At 35.4% G+C, this 25,219-nt stretch overlaps 3 protein-coding genes across 9 annotated transcripts in view; 2 read left to right on the top strand and 1 right to left on the bottom strand.

Annotated features, from left to right (window-relative positions):
- LOC121418596 (baculoviral IAP repeat-containing protein 6-like) overlaps positions 1–5,146 on the top strand; it is a 59,416-nt gene extending 54,270 nt beyond the window's left edge. For all 7 annotated transcript variants that reach the window (XM_041612551.1, XM_041612546.1, XM_041612552.1 and 4 more), the window contains 2 exons: positions 263–397; positions 1,168–5,146. In XM_041612551.1, coding sequence (XP_041468485.1) covers positions 263–397; positions 1,168–1,485 — 453 coding nt within the window. In that variant the 3' untranslated portion in view covers positions 1,486–5,146. The remainder of the gene's footprint in view (positions 1–262; positions 398–1,167) is intronic.
- Positions 5,147–8,690: 3,544 nt separating this feature from the next.
- On the bottom strand, positions 8,691–14,296 carry LOC121418595 (leucine-rich repeat protein 1-like). The gene is made up of 6 exons (XM_041612544.1): positions 14,252–14,296; positions 13,177–13,374; positions 12,412–12,510; positions 11,504–11,711; positions 10,424–10,955; positions 8,691–9,687 (listed from the first exon to the last, which is right to left on the bottom strand). Exons 2-6 carry the CDS (start codon positions 13,357–13,359, stop codon positions 9,423–9,425), a joined length of 1,287 nt encoding a protein of 428 aa, XP_041468478.1. The 5' UTR covers positions 13,360–13,374; positions 14,252–14,296; the 3' UTR covers positions 8,691–9,422.
- A 44-nt stretch (positions 14,297–14,340) lies between these two features.
- LOC121418594 (BTB/POZ domain-containing protein 7-like) overlaps positions 14,341–25,219 on the top strand; it is a 77,372-nt gene continuing 66,493 nt past the window's right edge. The window contains exon 1 of the mRNA XM_041612543.1: positions 14,341–14,422. The gene's annotated coding sequence lies outside the window, so the exon portion shown is untranslated. The remainder of the gene's footprint in view (positions 14,423–25,219) is intronic.

The following is a 25,219-nucleotide window of genomic DNA, read 5'->3' as shown; positions in this document are numbered from 1 at the left end:
TGCGTATATATCAATAAGATCGCTCGTTGCATATCATGTATGCGTCAGCATTTAAGTGCAACTTAAGTCACACTTAGAATTATACAAAACATGTTTTATTATACCTCTTCTAAGTTGAATTTCACCTAAGTCAAACAGATCTCTGTGGTCCCAATAGATTTGTTGTACCTGTATCAGTATTGTTTGTAATGTACAAGTCTATCAGAGGTTCACTGTATATACGATCTCGAGAAATGAATTGATGTTGCATTGTGTTTTTCAGGTTGTACAAGCACATTTCTACCTGAAGAGAGCGGAGGTGATGGCACAGTGTGAGGAATGGATTGCATTGGTTGGTCAGTACTGCAACGATAAGAGGGTCGGTAGGAGTATGCTACATCACTGGAAGAATCTCAAGGTAGGTACCATACAGAGACGCCAAGGTCAAAGACCAGTTACATTCTAAGCATTCAGAGTGCTGCTAGGTGTCCAGTTCATTATCACAATAACATTAGCCCTATCCTCACAAGGACTGCAGAATATATTTGGATATTTGATTATCGCCAGCTGTTGAAGCCAAGATATATATTTATGTATTGTCTTCAATTGAATACATTTCAAACATTGTAGCATATGCATTTTGGCAATAATCAGGTGATATTGATAGTATTGATCACTTTCAATACAGCTGTCTATGCAAATTACAAAAATGGTCAGTTACGTGGTCAATTGCCAATTCGTCTACTACCAACTCGTCCACTCACCATATGGTCTACTTTCATTTAGTCTAATGCCATTCCATCCAACATTTCGTCTAATAATCATTTGGTCCAATCATCATTTGTTCCAATCATCACTTCGTCTAATCCCCATTTCGTCTATGACCATTTTGTCAAATAACCAGTTGGTCTAATGTCCATTTCATTTTCATTCATTTTGCACAATTAACTCTTAAGTTCAATTAGACCAAATGGTATATGGACTAAATGGCTATTGGACCAACTGGTAATTAGATGGAATGGCATTAGACTAAATGAAGGTAGACCATGTGGTGAGTGGACGAACTGATGGTAGGCCAAATGACAGTAGGCGAGTTGGCAATTGGACAAATTGGCATTAGACGAATCAGAAATAAATCGGTTAAGTTGATGTAAACCGCCAACATAACATCTTTTTTTCATTCAACAGAAACATACAGCCAAGCTAAGAGAAGAACTCAACAAGCTCCAACCCCCAGAATTCCTAAAGGAACAACTAGAGAGTGAGAGCGAGCCGTTACCTCCTCTCTCATCGGACGCTACCAACGATGTCAGTTGTGCCTCGGTCTCTGAAGATGCAGATAAGAGCAGTGAGAACGATGCGGAGCACAGTGGATCATCGTCATCATCACAGGAAATCACAACAGCAGAGACATCAACAGCGGACAGTCAGATTACCGAACCAACATATATGTTTGGTATGTCTCTTGAAGAAGCCGTTGTCTATGACCCTGTCCTGTTTGAATGAAGGGAGTCTGAAGGATACAAGGGGAGCTTTTCATGAAACAAAAAGGTGGTGGTTTTCACTGAATGATGTTATAAGCTACTGCAAATCCTTGCATCTTATTGGCTGAGAGCAAATTAATTTGTGAAAAACTTTCCTCAAATGCTTTCCCCAGGATTATCGGTAACTTGCTGATGTAATTCTTCACATCTTCACTAAACTCACTAAAATGCAGTCATGGAAATTGTGACACGAAACTTAGAATTCAAAGGTGTATTATTTCATTGATAAGTTATTATAGAATTACTAAGAATTCATACAGTGATGATTTTAGTCTTTGATATATGCTAATTTTACATTTGTTATTTTGGAGGTCATGAGAAACATGAGTGCCCATTGTGTCCTAGAAAAGCATTGGATTGTAAGCACTGTGTGTATGATGGTCATATGAACGATATGTGTGGAATTCATCTATTAGTTTCCTTATAATGTGCAAGCAAGTGGATGGAGTGTTTTCTATTTAAGTATTATCATAGTAAAATTCCTCCCAGTTATTCTTATTAATACTGTTATTACCCGTCCCATGAAAAATCATCCTAGAATTTAATGATAGTGTTAGATTGAGTTACTTAATGTTCATACATATTATTACTAGTCTTGGCGTTCACAGAGTATGTAAAATTATATTTTGTCATGAGTGTCTGTTAAACAATGTCACAGTCCATTGATTCAGGTTCTCTAGATCAGTTTCTATAGGTTGGATATTACTTTGTTAAGATATGGCTTGTTGGTGTAACTGTCTTTCACTACTACTTCATCTACTATTATTTTTAAGAGTATGCAAAAAATGGTGATATATAGCTTTTGTGTATAAATAAGATTCATCATAGTTCCTGCTTTAGTTTAAATTCATTGCATTGTTCATATCAATATAACTTAAAATAAATCACACAGCTGCTTTATCTTACTATTTTGTCTATCTGTTTTAACATATGTAGTCCTTGTCATATGAAAAAAAATATAAATTGTGATATTTTAACTGGCACTCTAGTTTAAAAGTAAACAGACAAAATGATTGTGCAAAATAACACATGCTGTACTCGTTTGTTTTGTTTTTGTTGATATTAAAAAGCAAGTCTTTATGTCATAGCTTAGAAAAATATAGCTTAATATTTTTTTACTATCCTTATAGATATAATGTTATTTTGTGTTATCTCACCCGGAACTTACGTTGAAAAGACATTTAGTTTGCAGCACAAGTTTTACTTCAGAGTTATGTAAATCAAGTTTTGTGCATGGTTTAATGTTCCCTGATTTTAGTTTATATCAATGTATTCCTTTTGCGTTTCCTTTTAAAGGTTTTCTTTGATTGTCTTTTATTGTGTTAAGAAATTACCATCTCTAGTAAATGAGGACATGCAATGACATATATTTTACTTCATTTTATTGTTTTTATTTTGATTTCCAGTGTGAGTGACATCTTCCAAAATTTGTCATTTTCTGAAGAAGTTATTTTATTACCATGAATTGATTTATTTCAAGTTTTAGACTGTTTTAGCAGCTGCAGTGTACAGAAACCATGATTCATGTTGATCAATGATAATTGTTACCATTCTTTTGTGTGATGATAATAAGTCATGAATATTTATGAAGGTGATTTACCATAAATGAAAGGAAAAAAAACAGAAAGTGCAGTACTCAGTTAGCATATCATTTGCATACCATCGCCTTGTATATAAATGGGCCTGACATTCATTCTCCAGAAATGACTGTAAATACACAAATGTGACTTGTATATTGATTTTGTTTTCATTTGATTTCTCCCTATTCATTTGGCAATGCAAGTACAGAAAAGATTTACATATTAAATAGATTGAAAAAAAACTGTCTTTTGATAAGTTGACAAGCATCACAATTGTGTTATACATATGTAGGGAAGCAACAATATATGTCTTTTCATATGATGCATTTGTTTCAATTTTTCTTTGTCATTACCATGAATGATTTATAAAACATGATTACAACTAGTCAGCAATGCTGCCACGATGGTGGTCGAAATTGTTGAAACCTTCCACCATTCAAAATTTCTGGCCGACACTTGATGCGATGTCACACCCGCCTCCCCGGCACAAATTTCCTTATTTAAAAAGGGTAAATGATATTTTCATTGTTGGAGCCCTTGGAACAGAGTAGTCTCCATCCCCTATATCCCTGGTGGCACGGCGGTGTTAGATGGTAAAATGTCCCCTCATAAATATTCCTTGGTGACAAACCTGCTAGTCAATATAGATCAGCCATTGAATTCAGTTGCAATATTCAGATCATTAAAAATTGGAAGTTTATTTTGCAAAAATATATATGTAAGAAATAGCATATAGTCATGATTATGCTCTAAAGGAAGAGGGGAAAATAAGAAAATGAATGAAAGATGCTTTGTGACAATTTTGATGAGAATTAATGGCTGTTTTGTATTGAATATTTATTTTTATTTGTTCTGTTATATTTTCGATATTTTATAGTGATAGATGGAGAATGAAATGTGTCACCAGGATTATATTTGTATGTTTGATGAATAGAGCTATGTATAAATTTAAACATACATGTAGATGTTAAACATCTTAACAGCTATTTTGGAAGTCAAAACCAGCATTGAATTCATTGTTTGGATTTTGAGATTGCAAAGAAGGCACCTAATTCATGTCAGATAAGTCCAGTTTGGTAAGTTGTGGTTTTGTCAAGTGTTTTAATACATGTAAGGCACAAAATTCATTGCCATATGAAGCATGAATTGGTGACGAATGAATTAAAATTAGATACATTGTCATGTATGTCAGATGAAAAATACTAAATTGTGGATATTCTTTGTAAAAGAATGATATAGAATTTGACTGAATTGTATAGACTTAAAGTTTTTTTGTATGATTCTAATTTATAAAGAGGTCTAAAGATAACATATTTACAGCCATATATACATGTTTCAAGATATTTTTGACTCGCATCTTTACGTGGATACTTCATAATGCTCTTTGTTTATCCAAGCCTTTGAGTAGGAGTAGTATGGGTGACTGGATAAATCCTTTACAACTTTTGTTAAGTTACTATCGAAGTGTTCTGACAAATGTTCTTAATATCATCAAAACCTTTTGAATGTAAAACTTGCATGCTCTTTGCTTTCATTGTTGAAATAGTTATATCATTTGTATTTAGTTCATGATATGCCAAAGCTAAAGTGCAAGATACATATAGAAAAGTATTGACCTACTTTATGCTTTTAATTGAGAGAGTAGAATCTGTTAAGAGCATGTCGTATCAATTATGCAAAAATAGTTTATTCTGTCTAACATTGTTAAATATGTCCTTTTTATGAATATATGCTGTAGATAATCTTGTGTATGTATTGTGGAATCTTATTTAAGAAATGTTATATGGCATATCACACAAATACGATTCAATTCCTGTGAATCATATGTCAACATGAGAAAGATATTACTGTAACTTGTGCAGGAATGTATGTAGAATGTTGTAGTGTATATTGAAGAATGTGTGAAATATGTGAAGATGGATCGGGTTTAGGATCCAAATTATATCTTTTTCCTTTCTCGTCACGTGAGAATGAAATATGTATACTTATTAACTGTTATGTACAGGCAGATAATTACAAAATTAAAAAGAAATTCTTAAGACATGCAATGAAGAATTGTTTTCAAACTTGTTTTTATTTGAAGCATAAAAGTACAAATATAATTTTAGCATCCTGATATACACATATAGATGATTTTGACTAAAATCTCTTTGGACCACAGAATTCTGATTGATTGTACATAGAGGTCAGTGCAATCAATCGTAAAGGTACTCTTCTACGATGGTTGCTTATACCTCGGTCACATCTGCTCTCCATCGGCCGTACGGCGAGTCGAAAGTGGCCATATTATTCATTTTCATTCAAACCACTTATATGAAGCTATTACAAAAATGTTAGAATGGCTGTTTACAACTTGCCGTATGGCTGCCGTAGAGCAAATGTGACCGAGGTATTAGCTTGTATTACAAACCCTGGTCTATCATATTGCTTGGACATGGATGATTACTCAACTGATAAAAGGTTGACTTGAGCAGATGTGTCTGTAAACTACTAAGATTCATATTGATGAACAGTGCACAATATTGTTGCCAAATATTTCATATATTTTCAATAATTTTGATATATTTTTCAACTTGCTAAGCTCCACCCCTTAGAAGAGTTCAAGAGAGCTCAGATACGTGTATCATTTCCCCTATGACATCAGAATCAAGTACATTTTACAAAAGGCAAATAAAACTTCCCACAGCTCAGCACATGCTAACAATAAAATACCATGCTCTCACACAATACCTTAACTTTTATAATGAGACTTAACATGTGATCAGCTCTGGAAAAACTACATTTGGCAGTGTATCCTCTTGCCGGACACCTTTATTTCAGTATTTTCAAAATGACAACTAGAGAAAATACAATCAACAATTCGCACTTTCTATTCCAAATATGAAAATTTTGAATGATAAAAATTTCATATTTACCAACCGTTTTCTTTGCATCGCACTTGCCGCATACCCCTCCACGAAAAAAAACATTATTTTCGTGCGTGACAAATTACATCATGATTCCGGATGTGCGCCGATACGGGTAAAGATATTCTTGATTATAATGATGTAAGAAAGAATAGGTGTGATTTTTCTTTTATATCATATGAGTAAATTCTAAGTTTTTGTTTGCTTTTTTAATATCGAATCTGAGCAGATGTTGGTAATAAATTAGTGTTTGCTAATCAATTTTTTTAGTTTTTAACTGCATGTTCCATGGATCTTTCCAATATGCTCGTTCATATCGTCAACGCTCATCAAGTTCTGTTGATCGTCGGTAATCATGGTAAACCTCGCGCACGGTACCTTGAGAACTAGCCGTCGACGATCACCCACAATACACCCCACCAATTCAACATTGGTCAAGGAGCGGAAGAGATTGAAATATGGCAAATCAGGCCAAAATTTCCGTTAGAAAATATATCATGAATGCAAAACTATGTTACATGATGTTTTAAGCGTTTTCTGTCATTTTAGAGATAAATAAGAAAAAAGTTGGATTTTTTCGCCTTGTTTTGCAATGTTGTTCTATGTACTGCTCTATGAAATTGAACTACGGAAGTCCTATGGTACGAAATTGTTTTCGTACGCAGTGATATGCGCGTCCGGAATCATGATAGTGTCCGGTAATACAATAGGTGACTATACCACTATCTTTTTGTTAGCTCACACTTATAATTGGCTGATTGACAAGATGATGCCAGAGGAAAATGAGATGTGAGATCTCTTTGTAAAGGGGTGGAGCTTAGCCATTTGAAAACTATTCTCTACAAAAGTTATTTAAAAATTCAACAAGAAAAAAATTCCGGATACTTAAACAGTAACACATAACCTGTATTTTGCACTGTGCTGAGTGCATCAATAGGAATCAACTTGAATATGAAATGCCTAGGCAATAATTCAAGACTGTCCAACCATACAACATGATGACCCTGCCCCCCCCCAAAAAAAAAAAATTCTCTTTGCTTTAAATTAAAAAAGATTGCTTCAGTTGTTACTTTCTATGATATAGGTATTGTTCATCGACTTGCATATACTAGCATCATTCCTAACAATCATCCAGTGTCGTGTGAAAAGAAGATACAATCAATGCTATGATTGATTTCAATCATAGATGTAAGACACATCATCAGCTAAAGAAATCAGTGTAAGATTCTGTATTTAATTTACAGGGCACAGATTTTGAACAAGAATGCCCTGACAAATTTCTCGAATTTACTGTTTGAACCAAAAAAAAAGAAATGATAATACAAGGCCAATGAGGGCCAATGCTGCGCAGGTCCCGTTCACTGGCCTTGGAAACTTTTCAAATGGCCTTACTATATTAATATAATTTTCACATGTAAGTCTCCCATGAGAACACGTAAAAACACTTATAACATATACCTGACACATATTTTATTTCAATAGAAGAAGCTTCATGGAATAAGAAAAGAGAATGGATATGACCATTAAACCTCCTCCCTTAAGCGCTGTACCCTATTGCTATGCACATTAGAATCTGGGAATGAATAAACCAGTCGGGCTCCACTGCACTCTCCCTATCTTTAAAAAACAGGTGGAACATTTTTGTGTTGGGTGGGTTGCCTTAACTGGCACCATAACTTCACTATCTGCACAGAAGTCATACAGGCAGGACCTATGGGTCTAACAGAAAATTGAAGTTTTAATCACAAATTTAGTCCATGACAGAGCATCAAGATCACCAGAACTGAAAACGAGGCATTCCTGATGATTCATTTTGGTGGTTAAACTGTAATTTGACATATTCATTTTCTGTTCACTTTATAAGATAATTTGCAATTGAGAATGTCAATGTCACAAGAAAACCTTAGAATTTGAGATAATGATTTTTATATTTCAATGTCATGTGTCCAAGACTTATTTTCAAGATGATTGAGGGAAAAAATATAATTGTTTAATGGCATTAAGTTTTTAATTCTGACTCTTAAGACTGGCAGGGATATTTTTAAATGCTAATTAGTCACAAGTCCTTCTTCTGTTACATGGAATGCATTATGACACTGATCATGTTTATTATTCAGTCCCAAAATTTACAATAACAATTTACCAAAATCAATCCAGGGAATTACAAATACATGAATATTGTGAGTTTGAAGATGCTATTATTCAGATTTTATGTAGTTTGGTAATGTTTGATTATAGATGGGTTCCAGTTGCTGTTCTGGTCCACTCGTTCTAAGAACAAGGTTATGATATATTGTTCTCTGTTACTCCTCCCTATGTGGTGAAATAGGTTGGCAATGTTTGGCTTATTTTCTCTATTTCTTTGGGACAAATGCTTGATTTTTTGACACTGTCAGGTTCCATTACAGCTATTCATCATAAAACTTGGCTCCTAAGTAAATTGGATTCTTTAAATTAATTTTTCTTAATTAAAAATAGAGATTGAAAAACATACAATTGTCTTGCCATATTACTTTCCACCAAAAGAGGGCGTACACAAAAATATGCCCAAAATTCAAGTTTTCGAGCGCTATGGTGAATACAAAAATTACCCCCAAGTTACTAATGAAATATAAATTACAACTGTATGGAAATTAGTATTTTGGTCACAAAAGTTATATTTTGATAATTTATTAAATTGTATGCTGTGTACAGCATTGGCATACCATAGTCTAGGCTGTAGATTCCCAACAGGCAGGATGGTAATGAACCCTTGAGTGGTTCTGGTCCCAGTTTTGGTTTCACTAAAGTGTGACACAGTGTTTACTCTATGATGAAATCATTTATTTATTAAGGTAACTTGTTTATTCGTTTCGTGTCATTTTAAGATCCGATAACCATCTCAGAAAGGTTTCATTAAATTTGATTTTGGAAATCGATCTGATATATGACCATGGCCTAGTGACCAGGAGTGTGCTAATGAAGCGCACATGATAATGTAGCATGCAATCTTGTTGATTAATATGCAGCAACGTGCATCCTACATGTATGATTCGACCAATGCGGAGATGCCCACTGCTACTGTACAATATCAGAAATTTGCAGTAGCATTTGGTATACAACAAGCACATTTCATAGCCAGAAATAGTATTGCAAACAAACAAGTACTTAGCTATACATGAGTTTGGGATTGACAGGGAGCAAGAACTGCAGTGTTTGTGAAAACTCCCAAATGGTGCATTTCCAGAAAAAGGATAATTGATAAGCACACTTTCATATCCTGAGTTTATAGAAATTTTGCGTACAACATACAGGAGTGCCCTCTCAAGGGTGGCAGGGATCATGCAAGTGTGCGGTTTATTATTCAAACTGAGTTCTCCAAAAAGGTACTCAATAAAAGTTCTGAACCGTTACATGATGGATTTACTCGATCATCACCTCGCATATCCACCTCTTGAAAACTTGACTTGGCAATTGTAAGAACAGAAGTAGCCTTTCATGAGGATGGGTGCAGCCCGATGCTGGAAGTCTGATGATGTGACAGTATGCGCTATATGTGAGAGATTGAGGGGCATCGCAAATGTCCCGTAGGGCTGACCTTCAACGCTAATGGGTGTACCGTGGAAACACCAATGCCAACGGGACGGTGAGAGGTAGAAGCACAATGTCAATGGAATGTCACCCTCCTTGTATGGTAGCCTTCAAGAACAAATACACAAAAGATATCTATTGTTAGGATAAACAATCAAAATAGGATACAAGAAATATCTCTCCTTTAGCAGAAGAATTCACAACATACATGTACATAGAATTATATTAAAGATTAATGTTGGTCACAATCATAGTATTATACAAAAAATGCACGTAAGCGCACACATGCAGGGCCAAATAATGAACGATGTGCGAGAAGAGCCAATGGATATACAGCACCGAGGTCCACAAGACCGAGTGCGGTATATCCATTTAGCGAGTCGAGCACAGAGTTCATTAGTTTAAGTCCTCTATGCACTAGAATGCGTGCATCGTTTGTTTTATACACCCCCCATGTTAGTGAGTTGCCCCGAATGCTACATTTGATCTAAATTCTAGATAATTCCAGACCTCCACTATCCTCCACTGTGACATCAGAGTGCAGGAATGTGCATTTGTATAACATGTCATCAGAGTGCAGGATAATGCATTTTAGATGCCATAGTGTAAATCGCTGAATATCATGTGATCTGATTTGGACCAATCAGATTACAGAACATTCTTGGAGTTGTATAAAGCACAATACTAAATAAGAACATATCTTTTTTTCCTGCTATTTGATAGTTTAATATTCCACACTGACATCAAGCAGAATATTCAGATTAAGAATATAATTACTTAGTTATCAAATCATCCATCTTCAACAATTTTGACATTAAAACTTCACAGAACTATGTCTACTTACTTTTCTGTAATGGTTGTTCTTCCTGCTAGCTCTACCAGCTTAGGCACTGTACCTGAAGTGTATGGAATATCCACAGAGCTCTTTGCTGTAAACAATGCTGAGTCACTTCCTGACAAATCAATCTCCTCCAACCTCAGCTTAGAGAATGAAGATGGAACAAATTTGATTGCACTACCACTCATGTTCAGGAAGCGCAGATGGTGCAGCTTCCCAAAGTTCTCTGGCAAGCTCTCCAGGCTATTGTGTGAGATGTCCAATCTAACCAGTCTTACTAAGAACACTAGTTCACATGGCAGATGCCTGATTTGATTATGTGAAACATTCAGGCATTGCAATGTTCTGGCCAGGTGATGACTTTTGCAAAGTCCCATAGGTAGTCTTTGAAGTTGGTTATTTGAGATGTTGAGTTCAGAAAGGTTTGCAAGCTGGTCAAGATTCTCTGGGATTTCACAGATGCTGTTGCGGCTCAGGTCTAATCTTTTCAGATGCTTCGCCTTCAGAATCCTGCTGTCAACTTTCTTCAAACCACAATCTTTACAAAAAAGAAGAGAAAATTGCTTGATAATGAACTTCGTTCAGATTAATAAAGTATAGATTTTTGTTTTAATGGAGGTTAATATCAACAAGCACATCATTTCACTGCAAACTATTTACATATCGACACATAAATTCTATCAGATCACAGTATATCTGGGCCAAAGAGGGAACTGATTTGCCAATTAGTTGCCGTGGAAAACCCCTTTTTTGTAAATTTGAGATTCTCCATGACCTATAAAACCAATCTGAGAATTGTCACTCTCATTCAAATACATAAGTAAAAGTTTAATGTTAACCTATTATAGATATCATAGTTCTAAGAGGCTTCTCTTACCTGTTTTTTATTTTCTGATTTTGTTTTATTATGTTCAACGCAAAGCTATTTCAAGATCAACTTTCCCTTAACATGATATTACACAGGGGTTAAGTATGCAATTCTTAGAAACATTTAATAAAAAAAGTTGCATATCATTATTAGCAGTATTATCTCTCCTGTGAATGACAGAGAATATAAACAGGATAGTGCTTTGTCATATTACATACCATTAACCTGAAGAGATTCCATTTTCTGAGGAAAGCCAGTACTGATAGGATAGTCCCGTCTCTGGTGGATCACCACGTTAGTCTTAGGCCGTTCTACTTGGGACTGTTTGGCTGGGATCAGACTAGAGAGCTGGGTATTGGGTAGGTCCTGGTCTCGGTGGGCTAAATTGACTGCTGTCAGGAAGGCTTTCAGCTGGAGAGGGTCGGCCTGGGTTAGATGGAAGATAGAGGGGTAAATGTACATACATTACAAAAAAATTATAGCTTGGACTTAATTTCTGTTTACTTAATATCCTGCCTAACATTCATGTTACAAAGGTCTAATAACTGCACTACTCTACTATCAATATAAACCAAGTTTAACCCGATAAGCTGTAATTGCGTAGCCAAGGAAGTGAAAATGTGAGAATTCTAAATTTTAAATAAAGCTGAAATTTTAATTGCTTCATCATTTGGAAATGAGAGCAACTGCACACCAATCAAAGCTACAACTACATCATGTACTAACCAAGTGGTCTATTCGTCATTTAGCACTTTTACCATTTTGTGACATTTCCTGTTAAGCCGTACCAATTTCGTCTAATATCCTCTTGGTATCCCAACACTTAGACTATATGATTATATGAATTATTCATGCACCAAATATTTGTATGGAAAGTGGAAAAAATAGGAAGATGAAGCAATTAGACAACGTGGAAAATAAGATAAGTTGGGCATTAGACTAAATGACAGATCAAGCTACCAAGTGAATGTTAAACCAAGCGATAGTTGGGCCAAATGGCAATTAGACCAATTGATAGTAGACCAAGTGGGTTTAGCCATGGTGGTGTTAGACTATCTGATAACTACACCATCTGCTAATAGACCAAGTGAATACAAATTGTTGACTCGTGTCGTGGAAGACTCACCTTACTGATACACACATCCTGAGCTGGTTCATGGATACGAATTGTGGCTTTGCCTTCTTGAACAAAGCGCCCAAAGATCTTGACCACATTCCCTTTTAACTGTAAAACAATAGCAGAATATAAATTACCATTCAATGTCTTTATCATGAAACTGATTCTCTACGATGCATGCATACAGATTGAAAGTCATCAACAATCTGTAATAAGTGACAAAATTGAGTTAGAATTGTTTGAAAATTTTACCAGTGCTGGAAATTTTTGACCCATGATATTAATTCATTTTTTTTTATTGGAGTTTCCTTGATATACCCACCTTTAATTTGATTTTGTTCATGAACTATTGTGTGGAAAAAAATGTAAAACTCTTACTCTTGTATAATACAAGCTTTTTTTAGCCTCTACATTGAGCAAAATATCAATTGAGAAATATTCCTGAACTGAAGGCATAATATTTTTGGCTTTCATGAGGAGTGGATTGCCACCATCAGACTTTATAAAAAGCACTGACAATACCTGTAGATAGTCTCTGGGGCACAGCTTAGAAGCTGTCTTTGACCTCAGCTGGTAGTCAGGTCAGAACTAAAGATATGATGACTTAAAAATATTACTATTTTAGACTATGGCTGTAGTATTCTATTGACCAGTCGCAAAACACCTTCCACTCTGGGTGGACATCACCTCTTACTGAGGAAGCAACAATATGTTTTAAAATCCCCATAAAAGCCTTCAATATGTATGCCATGCTTCCAAACAACATAAACTCACACAATACTTTGCTCCATCACGGTCTTTAGCTGTGCAAATTGCGAGGAAGATTCCACCTTTGCCGTTCCCAGCCAGCGGCCTTCGACCAATCACAACAGAGGCCCTAACTGATCGCCCTCTCTTGACCATACCATGTGATGGCAGCATCCTGTTTTGAATCTCAACATCGCAGGGAAGCCTCATGTTTGTTTGATTTTTCTGAAAATATAACAAAGGAATACATTTTATGGTTACTTTAATCTAAATTCAACAAAGAAGTGTTATTACTCACATGACATACAGTATGTACTACAAGACAGAAAGTGGGATAAATTTGGCTCAATCAATGAAATTCGAGTACATTCCAATACAAGTTATATCCCAGTTTAGCTTCCAGAATGACCTGTAAAATGACCTGTAATTTCCGAATTGAGAAGCCTTTTGACCTCATGAATCAATACTAATGAACAAAGTTATAATGCTGGCTAAAACCATTTTGTGCATTTCTGCAACTAAGTTGCAAACTTGAGTTGTGCTGAGTTTCCATTATCTATGCAGTAAAATGCATTGGTCAGTCAACTACTACCTGCTGTCTGTAGCTAATTCCCAGTTCCTGCTCTCATTTTTTTTTTCATGTTGTGTTGAGCATTGTTTTATTAATTAAAATTGATTGGGTCCACGCTGCATTGCCAATTCTTCCAGTATTTGTGGCAAGGTATTAAAGGTAAGTAAATGTTGATGATAGGCATACACTCCGCCTCGATTTAAATATTCATTCACACAGGATGCCATCTTCATCACCAGCGCGTGCGAGTTTTTATGCACATACGTCCTATTCAGATATCACAATACTATGATGCTGTACTTGAAATTGCACATGAAATATATCCCCAGATTATTACATACAATGTGTTCATTGAATGACTACACTTTATGTTGGTCACGTCAGCTCAGCAAACAATTACATCTAGGCCCTAATCAATTAACAAACATTCTCAGACTAAACAGGTGATCAGTATATAAAGTTAGATCTAACTTTTCCTTGATATATCTATAAGCCCCGTCCCTGATCTACTTTAGATCTACTAAAACTCACCAGCGGCACCGCATCAGTTCAATTCTTGCCGCGACGCGCCAGATAAACAGACGAACGGCCGGCCGGCCGGAGAGGGCTCCCTTTAAGAAGTAAGATTTTGCGAAGCTGAGATTGGTGAGGGAAAACCGACGGATGAACAGTTCTCTGAGGACATTTTGACGACCAAGTAGGGTATGTTTTTAACTGCAGCTATATTCAAATAAGTATTTACTATTTTAAGATTGTCCTCGAATTATAGTGAAGACACGATGTGCATTAATCCTATTATTTTTCTCGTTCAGACTTCGACCTCCCACTTCCAGCTCTCTTCTGCGCTGTCAACGCATAACCGCATCGTCGGCCGGGCTCTATCTCTATCGCAAGGCCCACGGCACGGCGGCCCGCGCGGCACGGGCTGGGCCCTCTAGGCTCTGGCTAGAGTCCAAACTGCAACTGAAATTTGACCAATGCACATGTAACTTTTATATTAGTCCACTAAAAGTTACCGGTACTCATATCGACCACCTCTTTTGAAACTGACGAGGCATTGATTAAGATTATTATTGTGATCAAACGTTTACGGACTACGTCTATGTCGGGGTAGGCAGGGCACAGTCACTAGCTATGTGCGAATACGGCGCATCGCGAGCGCTGGTTTTGGTGGCACGGTTTTCGCGCGGGTTTTGCTACGAGTGGCATCGCCTCTGTCTCGGCGGCTCATTGAAAATGGGGTTTAATGCGCATGCGCACATAGTAGGTGCAATCTCGTGCCTTTTAACAGACAGCTGAAAATGTGCTCTTTCTGTACATATAAGTTTCAATGTGGATACTCGCCTTTAAAGTGTGAATATCGGAGCTTGAAAGTTCATCAAATTTTTGGACGCGTAAATGTTCGAAATTTTTTTATGGTAAGTAAAACAAGAATCCGATTAGGTATACAATTTGACTGGAAATATATTTGAATTATCAAAAAATCCAAACTTACGCGATTCTGACGTTGCGCAGTCCAGATATAAGAGATGCCAGCTACCCTTGTCACAGCCGGTCTCTCGGCAGTCGAGCTGCCCGATGCGCCTGCGGTTGGCAGGGCGATGCTACCCTTGTCACAGCCGGTCTCTCGGCAGTCGAGCTGCCCGATGTGCCTGCGGTTTGCAGGGTGATGGGAGCGGTCGATAGTGAGTCGTTCATGCTGGATTGAACTAGATCGTAAATTGCTTACCTGATGATTATGTTGTGCCTTTTTTGGGAAATCTCTGTCATTATACCGTAGATAATTATTCTGATATTGATTTTAATACATACATTTGTCACAGAAAGATTTTATCATCCCAAGGTTATGTGACTCAAGTCAAGAGTAGTAGGTGGTTGATTATCGTTTCATTTGGAAACTGGATTTGCTTTTGACAGTGGAATATCAATGTTGACTTTTCTAAAATTAAATTCATGGGTGGAAATCCCAGGGGGACACGTCCCCCTACCCAAAATAATAGGGGGACATGTAACAATAATACATTTTTTTTTTCTTTTTTTCTTTTTTCAGTTTTTTGGTCAAACTTTTTGGGGTGAAAATGACCTTACAACAGTTAGGGGATAAACTTTTTTTTTAACTTGTCAGAGTTGCCAGCATCCATAGGCGGCGAAAGCTGGGGGAGGTGTACCCCCCGCCCTTAATTTGAGGTGGGGGACAATCCCCCCCCACCTCAATTTTTTTTTTTTTGATAACCTTTTTTTTTCTTTTCTTTTTTTTTTGCTTGTTAAATTTAGTTTTCTGCGTCCCCCTATAATTTTTGGTTGATAACCTTTGGTGTATTTTTTTGATTATCAAAATAATTTGGTGGTCCCCCCTAAAACTGTTGGCTTTCGCCGCCGATGCCAGCGTCCCCCTACCTTTAGGGCCAATTTCTGCCCATGATTAAAATGCAAAAAATTTGTTGTTTAATTTTTCACTCTCAGAGGAAATATTTCACTTCCACATGGCTCTATTGTCTATTTTTTTTTCTATGTTATTCATTTTTTTTCTATTTTATTATAATTATTTTTTTTTCAAGAAGGGTGCAGGGGGGAGGGTTGTGTTCATAAGTTGAAATGGGGATGGGATTTGTATAAGTTTTTGTGTCACTTTTGTTCTCTTGTTTTGAGTGTTGGAGCTTTGATGCCTGTTTTTGTTGCTGTTCAGAGCTTTATTTATGTGCAGTGATTTCACGCTAGAATATGAACTTATTTTTCATTAAAAAAGGAGTGCTCGAACATGGCCTTTGTTGTAATCATACATATCCAAGAAATGCATATATTAAAGCTTAATTTTTATGTTTCCTTCTTGATACTTGAATTACATGCAATGCTACATCTTTACACCCTCAGACTCTGCTGCTCATCCTTCCTAAAAAAAATTGTAATCGAATGCCCACGGTCTCCAAAATGAAAGCTACATTATCCATCTATAAACAAATTGTTGAAACAATAAAATACATAAAGAATTGGTGAAACAATCAAATACATCAGAAAAACACACTTGTATTTTTATAGCATACAAAGTACATGTACAAAAGGAATGATATTTTTCATTTGTAAAAAAAAGACCCCATACATACATGTACACAATACTAAAGTTGAAAAAGAGCTAATTGTAATTTATATCAGAAAAACAAAGAAATACATTAGAAATTACAAAAACAATACTTTAAACAAATTCATTTAGGAAATTATCTACATGATGCTGTTTTGATGCCAACTAAATTATATACAAATTATCTCTCATTATCACCTTCATTTGGCAAAAAAAAGAGGCGAGTAATTGTAATTTGCATAATTAATTAGAATTAATTAAAAGAAATTATTTTACACATAATAAGAAGAAAAAATACCAAGTGAAATGATTACACATCAATTGAGTTTTCTTTCACCTTTCCATTGATACCTAAATTACTTCAAAGGGCTCAAAAACAAAGAAGTTAGAGCCCGTTGAAGACTTGGGTTAAAAATGGTCACAAAATGGTCACAAAAATCGGTTATGCACTCCATTGACTTTACATTAAGACAATGACCACAAATTTGGATAAATATGCGCGACTTAAACTGGAATAACTTTATAATTTCTTGATGAAAATTTGAGTTCTTGGTATCATTTGAAAGGTCTTTTTAAGGGCTTTCAAATGATACCAAATTCATTGAGATTTGAGGATTTTCATTTTTTTTGTCACATACCTACAGTCACAGAGCTCTGACCGAGTTGTCAATGTAATACAACATACATCATGTACGAGGCAGATATACTCTACAAAATTGGGTAGAATGGGGTCGCAATAAAAGGGGGAGAAGAAATTAATTATGCACTTTATACATTAGACCAAAAGCTTCAGTCTCTGTATTTTGGTTGTTTCTTCCGCTGAACTGCGTTGGCTCACTCACCAATACATAGACTGAAAAGCTTGGAGGCCCGTACATACAGACAATGTATTTTAGCAGTAACGTTAGATCTAACAGCGGAAACTAAATTAAATATGTATTACATTGCAAATAGATATTCAGCCTTAACACATACATTTGTACATGTGCTCACATATATTCAAATTGTATACTTCCTAAATAATGGCTGCTCTTGACATCCTGAATACTTGTCAGAGATGTGACTGACATAGCAATTATTAGTGTATGCAAACTGGAATCTATGGTTTGTATTAAATACCAAATTACACACCAATTCAAATTTCACAATACTTATTAAATTCTTCATAAAAAAATAGCTGTGCAAGCCAACATACATAGTGCCTGTATTCCAATTTTCCCAGTTCATTCAATTCTTTATATCTTTTTATTATTTGTTTTTGACAACCTGAAAGTTTGCCGCAGGCTTTCCAGAGCAACACATTTAGTCCATGGTGCAGACGTCAAGTCCAGGTTTGATCTTCAACCACTAATATAGGATTTCGTACCAGAAAAAAATTGACAAGCAAAAAAAAGGGTCTTCAACCACAAATGTAGGATTTCGTACCAGAAAAAAATTGACAAGCAAAAAAAAAAAGGTCTTCAACCACAAATGTAAGATTTCGTACCAGAAAAAAAAATTGACAAGCAAAAAAAAAGGTACGCTAGTGCACGTAGTGTACTCATCTTTTGTGTAAACATCTTCGTGTGCTAGCGAAAATCCATGGAATTCATAATGCAAGCCTGTATCTACATGTACATGCTTCAGTATGCATTGGGCGCTGCCCTGCACATTTCAAGGTCAGTTGCAGTACACTTTTAGGTGTTTTTTACAACCATACAACAAAACTTCAACAATTCAAGTTTAAAAAATGATCAATAAATTTGAACCCATTCGAACCCAAAATTCATAAAATGAGAAAGGAATGTGGCAAAACATGAAATGAGCTATCAGAATTTCTGAATTATTTGGGCGATTTCAAGGTCAGTTGCAGTTAACTTTTGTGTTTACTTGGTGCTATTATTATGATCAAATATGATAATTCTTTGTATTTATGATCTTCCATATGAGTTTAATAGAAAATTTTGGTCTAGATCTGAAATAGAAACAATATAATTTTTTGGAAAATGTCTGCTTGATAAAGAGATTTAAAAAGACATTGCTAACAAAACTTATTTTCTTAAAAAGCTGAGACAGGTTTACTCGAATGGCTTCTTGTAACTTGGTTGCGATTGTAGTGTTTATAGATGAAATTACAACATGTATATCTTGTATTTTGTGTTATTCCATATAGGCACCAGCCAATGTGGAGAACCTCTCGACAGAATTTTCAATTCTTTTAGGTGATCCCCAGGCATTGGCTGGTGCTCAATTTTACATTTCTTTTGTAATGATTCTATTGCTGTCATGCTTTCTTGCCTGGAAATGGAATAAACAAATAGATAAATAAAATTTTAGTTTGGGACATGTGATCACAATCAGAGACAGTACAGAGAGCGGTGTTGGCTCAGTCGGTAACGCGTCTGCCCGTCGAACCAAAGATCATGGGTTCGAGTCCATCTCGGGCAGATGACTGAAGCCAGTGCTTTGTGTGTAAATGTCTCTCCCATGTTTCATAGATGCAGGCTATGTCACAATGGAAAAAACACTGCGTCCCTTGGATAGGACGTTAAATGATAAATGATAAATCCATAATTTATTGTTCGAAATAGACATGAAATGATTTACTCCGAAAATTTGCTTTGCCCAATTGATCCAGGGCCCGGCAGCCACTGTGCAGCGCCAGATCAACGAGGCTCTATCCCTTTAATTGTTGAACGCCAAACAGGGTAGCAGCAACTCCCATCTTTTAACGTCTTTTGGTCTGACGCAGCCAGGGTTTGAACCCCCAACCTCCCGGTTGTGAGACGGATGCTCTACCAACTGAGCCAACACACCGGTGATTTTGGAGGCCCCCTGTAGAGGAGAGTCACCACCTTTGCACGTTAAGAACCCACTGCACTATTCGTAAAAGAGTAGGGGGAAACCCCGGTGTAGTGGTCTACCTGCATTCCCCCCAATCAGTTATATCGGGAGGAGAGACCTGCGGGTCATAGTGATTCAGTTCACTTTTCGCCTCCCAGGCACAGGTGATGCCAAACAAATAAAAAGCCAAAGACTAGATACTTTGGCATATTTGTATACACTAAACAAGTGTCCAGTCTTCCCCTATTGGGTCTTTGTTATGTTGCTAGCAATAATTGTCATTAATTGTTTGATGGAATTATTTTCATGGAATGTTTTTTTTTTTTTAATGAGTAAGCACAAACACTGTATGTGCAATAGCTGCCCTGTATCAGGGTTTGTGCAAGGATTGTGAAGTATTCAATATGTGTAATAAAGATGCAGAGGATTATTATAATAAACTTTTGTTATTGTTTTGATCTCATACTACTGTACCAGGGTAATGCAAAGTGGAAATGTTGAAAATACAGAAGTTGATAGTGTGAATCAAACTGATTATGATGTAACATAATAATATTTTACTGTAACAGTATAACCTTAAACAATAGTGATAATAATAAAATACACCCCCCAAAAAATGAAATGAACAAAGCAAAGGAGAAATTCAAAAGCAATGATTTTTAGTGCTTTTATATCCTGTCTTTAGTTTTGGTAAATCCCCCCCCCCTCCCCCGAAAAAAAATAGATGCATCTGTCATTATTCCAATTCATAACTTCGTGTACATGTACATGTAGCTACTGTGGATGTGCCCTAAAACAGTTATGATGTTGCGGACATGAAATGAAAATGCCTTTACAATTTAGGAAAAAAAAATCAATTTCATATGAAATTTTGATTTGATTTGGTGCCCTATCAAATTAAAATATTTGTGTGGGTTTTTTTTTCTATATAAAATGTATTCTTTCTAAGAAAGGACGTACATGTAGATATGTTCAAAGAAAGAAGAGTGGAAAATGTGAGTGGTCTATGTGAAATGAAGATTCCCATTTTAGATAAGATGTGAAAAATAATATATATGAAAATTCAGTCTGTCCTTTAATACATGTACATGTAGGAGTGACTGTTTGAAATTAAAAATGAATAGTGGGATGGATTTATTTGAATACTGCAAAAAAGTAATTTTAATATAGGCAATTCCGCTTGTTAAAAAACGATCACCTTATTTTATGTATAGTACCAACAATTCAATTGATAGCCTTGATACCCAAATCCTTGGATTAAACTAAAAAATATAGGCCTACAAACTGGAATTTTGCCATGGTGATTATTCAATATTAAATAATGTACATTTTGTTTAACCTTGTATTGCTCTGTGAAAATATCTTAATATTCTGGTAGGTTCATCTGTCCATTACCATGGATAAATACATGTACAACGATGTCATGAATGTAAAGGGTTAGAATCTACATGTAAGAATGGGGTGAAATAAGAGACATATTTTACTCACATTTTATGATGAAATTTAAAGCAAGAGACAAAAAGGGTACAGGAACCCTATTACATGTATGTTGATAAAGGAATTAATTATGTTGCTCATTTATTGATTGTCCATATATAACTCCCTGATAATGTTGCATTGTATGAGATATTTTTGATACAGTGGTTATCAAGGTTTACAATAAAGTATCCCTCTATTATAAGTCTTCTGATATAATTTTTGGCAATTTTATATTGAATATTATCATTGTGTTTTTTTATTCAATGGATGTTATTCTGTATTTCAAATGGCATGGATCCCCTGCAGGGCAGGTGAACTAGATACGCACACTACTCGCCTTACAATGTCAACATCATTATCACGATGAACTGACATTTTGCAGTATCACAGTGTCATTCATTATGCAATGTAAAGCACACCTTGCCTTCAAGAGCATACATGTAACTCCAAGAATTAAAATAGCGCCTGGAAGAAAAGACATAGGAGCTTGACAGAAAAGGGTTGATATAAAAAAGGATGGTCTTAATAAAAAAAAAATGGTATGATACAACTCCCTGAAACCTACACTACGTTTACATAAAGTAGCATTGATATGAATTTTATTCTTGTATTCTTATTCTTTCTGAGTGATTTTGAAAGAAAATTGTATCCTTTCTTTTTTTTCTGACTTTCATTGACTTTTGCTTACTATTTATAACAACCAAAGTTTTAATGTTTTGATAATTAAAATACACAGTTATGGCAAAACTTAGGATGAAATTGTGGGATGGCCTTGAATTCTGGTTTACTTGATGCATAAATGAATGTATAATGAGGAGATTGAGAAAAACTTAAAGTGAATGTGTGAGTCATTGACATTGTGTTTCTGTCATTTCTTTCTGTCATTTCTCAATATTCAGTATTATTTCTAGTATGTACACACAAGTACTTGTAGCCGGTATTTGGGACATGCACTACATGTATGTGTACTTGCATTTATCACCTGCACCCACTGTAATATTGTCGGCACTGGGCTACTTCAAACAAGAAGCAAATTGGCAGTAATGGAGTCTGGGCATTCATTCCCATGATATCCTGTCATCAGCGTTAACCTGGCTCCTGTATAATTTTCTGCCTTCATTACATGTACATATACCGGTAGTTGACATTTACCAAGCCTGGAGGGGGAGAAAAAAACAAAACAACCCTTAACCTGTATTGTATGTCATTACACTTTTAAAATAAAATGGTCCACTCCACATTACATTGTAAAGTGGCTAAGTTGTGATGGTAGTTTAAATCTGTTTAGTTGCTGCTGATACTGTAGATGTATCTGTTGAATTGTAATTATGATAATTGCTGCCCCCTTGGAAGCTCACCTGTGCAGGTGTACGATCCATCAAATAGGTCAGTGGGACAGTGACCGAAAGACAAGAACTCATTAAATTACATACTTTCTTCTTTTACATGTAGGTACTGTATCTTCAAAATGGCAAAAAAAATTATTAAAAAGAAAAAAAGAGAGAGAGAGGAGAATAAACAACAAAGCCTGTGGAGAAAGATTTTTTTTTTGGGGGGGGGAGAGAATAAATTCTTTAAATCTACATTCCTCTTATGCAAACATATGTGCAATTGTACATGTACATGTTACTGTTAGGTTGAAGAGAAGTGAATGATTAGGGGCCTAGATGTTCATTGTAATCACACTGTTGGTAAAAAATTGTAGGCTCCTTTAGTGTACATATACCCTGTGTGTGATTCTGAAGATTTGGTTTGAATTGAAAACAGGAATTTTAGGGATTTCCCCATGCTTAGGCCTTTCAGGAGGAAGTTGGTCTTTTTGGTACCCTCTTCTGGAAATCAAAGCTCTGTGTGAAACATGCACAAATATGAATAGAGCTACAAATGTTTTGAGAAGTGCAATGGCACAAAGCAAAATCTGAATCATACAAATTAGTACTGACTGATGTAACCACTGTGATTGTTTATAATTTTGTTTTTAGGCCTATTCTAATTTCTGAAATACAGGTACATATGATGTATCTTTCTTGGAATACTCTGTAGAAATTAACAGTGTTTTCAGAGAACTGATATTTTATTGTAAGTACGTCATTGTGTGAAATTCTGATCATCCATTTTGGGCATGTTATCTACATCATGTATGTCAAGAAAAGCAAAGGAAATAACCAATTGCGTTGGACTTGTATGGCTTTTGTTCATCATGTCTCTCATTCATAAAGCTCAATTAACTTTGATTATGAATGAATCTATGTTTTGGACAGAGAGTTCAGGGCTATGCAGGGAGGCCCTGATGCCCCCTAGTCTCTCTCAGTTTTAATGTGCGTTAAAGTGATTTACACACAATAGGCGGTGCTGCACAAGCCTGAGTTTGCTCAATTTCAAGATTTTAGCTCAATCAGCCCTCTTGATGTTTAATCTTGAGATTCAAGAAATTCCATCTCCACCAGCGCAAGAAGAGCAATTTGTGATCCTGTGTCAAATCTTGAGTGCGTCTGCACCTGCAAATTAGCGGAATAATTCGTGAATAGCACCCAATTTTGCTAGTACTCCTAAGTTGACTTAGGATTGCAAGCTCAAGATTAATCCAGCGAACTATTGCAATGATTGCTTCTCTATTACAAATAATCTTGAGATTGTTCAGATTGGAATAATTTGCCAGATCAGAAATAGCACGATTATTCTTGAAAACTCGGGCTGATGCAGATGGGCCTCATGTGAGATGGAGGAAAATACCAGGGTTGTGCAAAATTACCGTATTTTCCGGAATATAAACCGCGGCCGTGTATTAACCGCACCCCCAAAATCGGGAGGCTCTAAAAAAAAAAAAAATTGGCAACCTGAGTTTAGTAATTATTTGGATGAGCAAATTCTCCTGACAGTTCATGAAAGACCAAAAGATATATTACTAATTTTTGTATTTTAAAAAATGGTTACTTTATTCTTTAACTTTATTTTTCAAAGAATATAAATTATTTCTTTGTAGAATAAAGAAAAAAAAGACCATGAAATGGCAGTATTGTATATCAAACTTATAGTCTGAAAAGGGAAAAGAAAACAAAAATGTTGAGAGAAAGTGAGGGGGAAAAAATGAATAGAGGACATTTTTTATTGCCTAATTTCTAACCGATTACGATTACGATCGATTACGATTACATGCCTATTGTAAAGCATTTTCAATGCACTTTTTAGGTGTAAAAAAATAAGTTTTCATTAAAAAAAAACAGGGTTTTTTTTAAGGAAAAGGTGACCATAAAATGCCATTTTTTAATATCAAAATTATGGTATAAAAAGGGAAAGTTTTTTTTTATATTGAGAGAAAGACAAAAGAAATAAAGAATAAAGGACATTATTTATTGCCTTTTTACTAACCGATTACGATTACGATCGATTACGATTACATGCCTATTAAAGAGCATTTCCCATGCAATTTTAGTTGAAAAAAAAAAGTTTTCATCATAAAACAATCAGGTTTTTTTTAAAAAACATTTTTAAATTGATAGTAGTTAAATAAATAATATAAACCAATCTTTACAAAGAAGATTTTTCAAAGAAAACTTCGCAAAATATGCTCCCTATTTTTAGTAACCAACAAATAATTATACATTAAATATTCTATATAATTGTTGGTTCAGAAGCAAGTTATACTACCAACAAAACAGTCAATTTCCCGACGAAATTTTGTTGTTTCTGTGTATAAACCGCACCCAATATTTCAAGATTATAAAGCGGGGAAAAAGGCGCGGTTTATACACCGGACAATACAGTAGTCTTGATTTTAAAAGCTCAGGATTTTTCAGGAAATTCTTTGATTAATACCCTTTTTGTACCATGTCTCACCTTTTTACTTTCCCTCCGTAACACGGCAAAGGGGAAGCTCACCCTGACGATATTATATTCCATGATAATATATTTGGGGAAGCTGATCGCATACGACGTCACAAATTTAAAAATCCATAACTTTCTTATACTCTGATGGATTTTCATCAAACCTTCACCAATTTTTTCTCTATTTTTTCTTCCTTTATTTAAAATCGACAAATATTGACAGGGTGAACTTCCCCCTTTAAAGAAACATTTATTCTTCCATTCTGGAGTCAACAAACTTGTGATATTGGAATAGG

The sequence above is a fragment of the Lytechinus variegatus genome, chromosome 7, assembly GCF_018143015.1.
Source record: "Lytechinus variegatus isolate NC3 chromosome 7, Lvar_3.0, whole genome shotgun sequence".
Classification (NCBI taxonomy): Eukaryota; Metazoa; Echinodermata; class Echinoidea; order Temnopleuroida; family Toxopneustidae; genus Lytechinus; species Lytechinus variegatus.
Note: the sequence above shows the minus strand (reverse complement) of the source record. Positions and strands in the feature narration are given on the sequence as shown.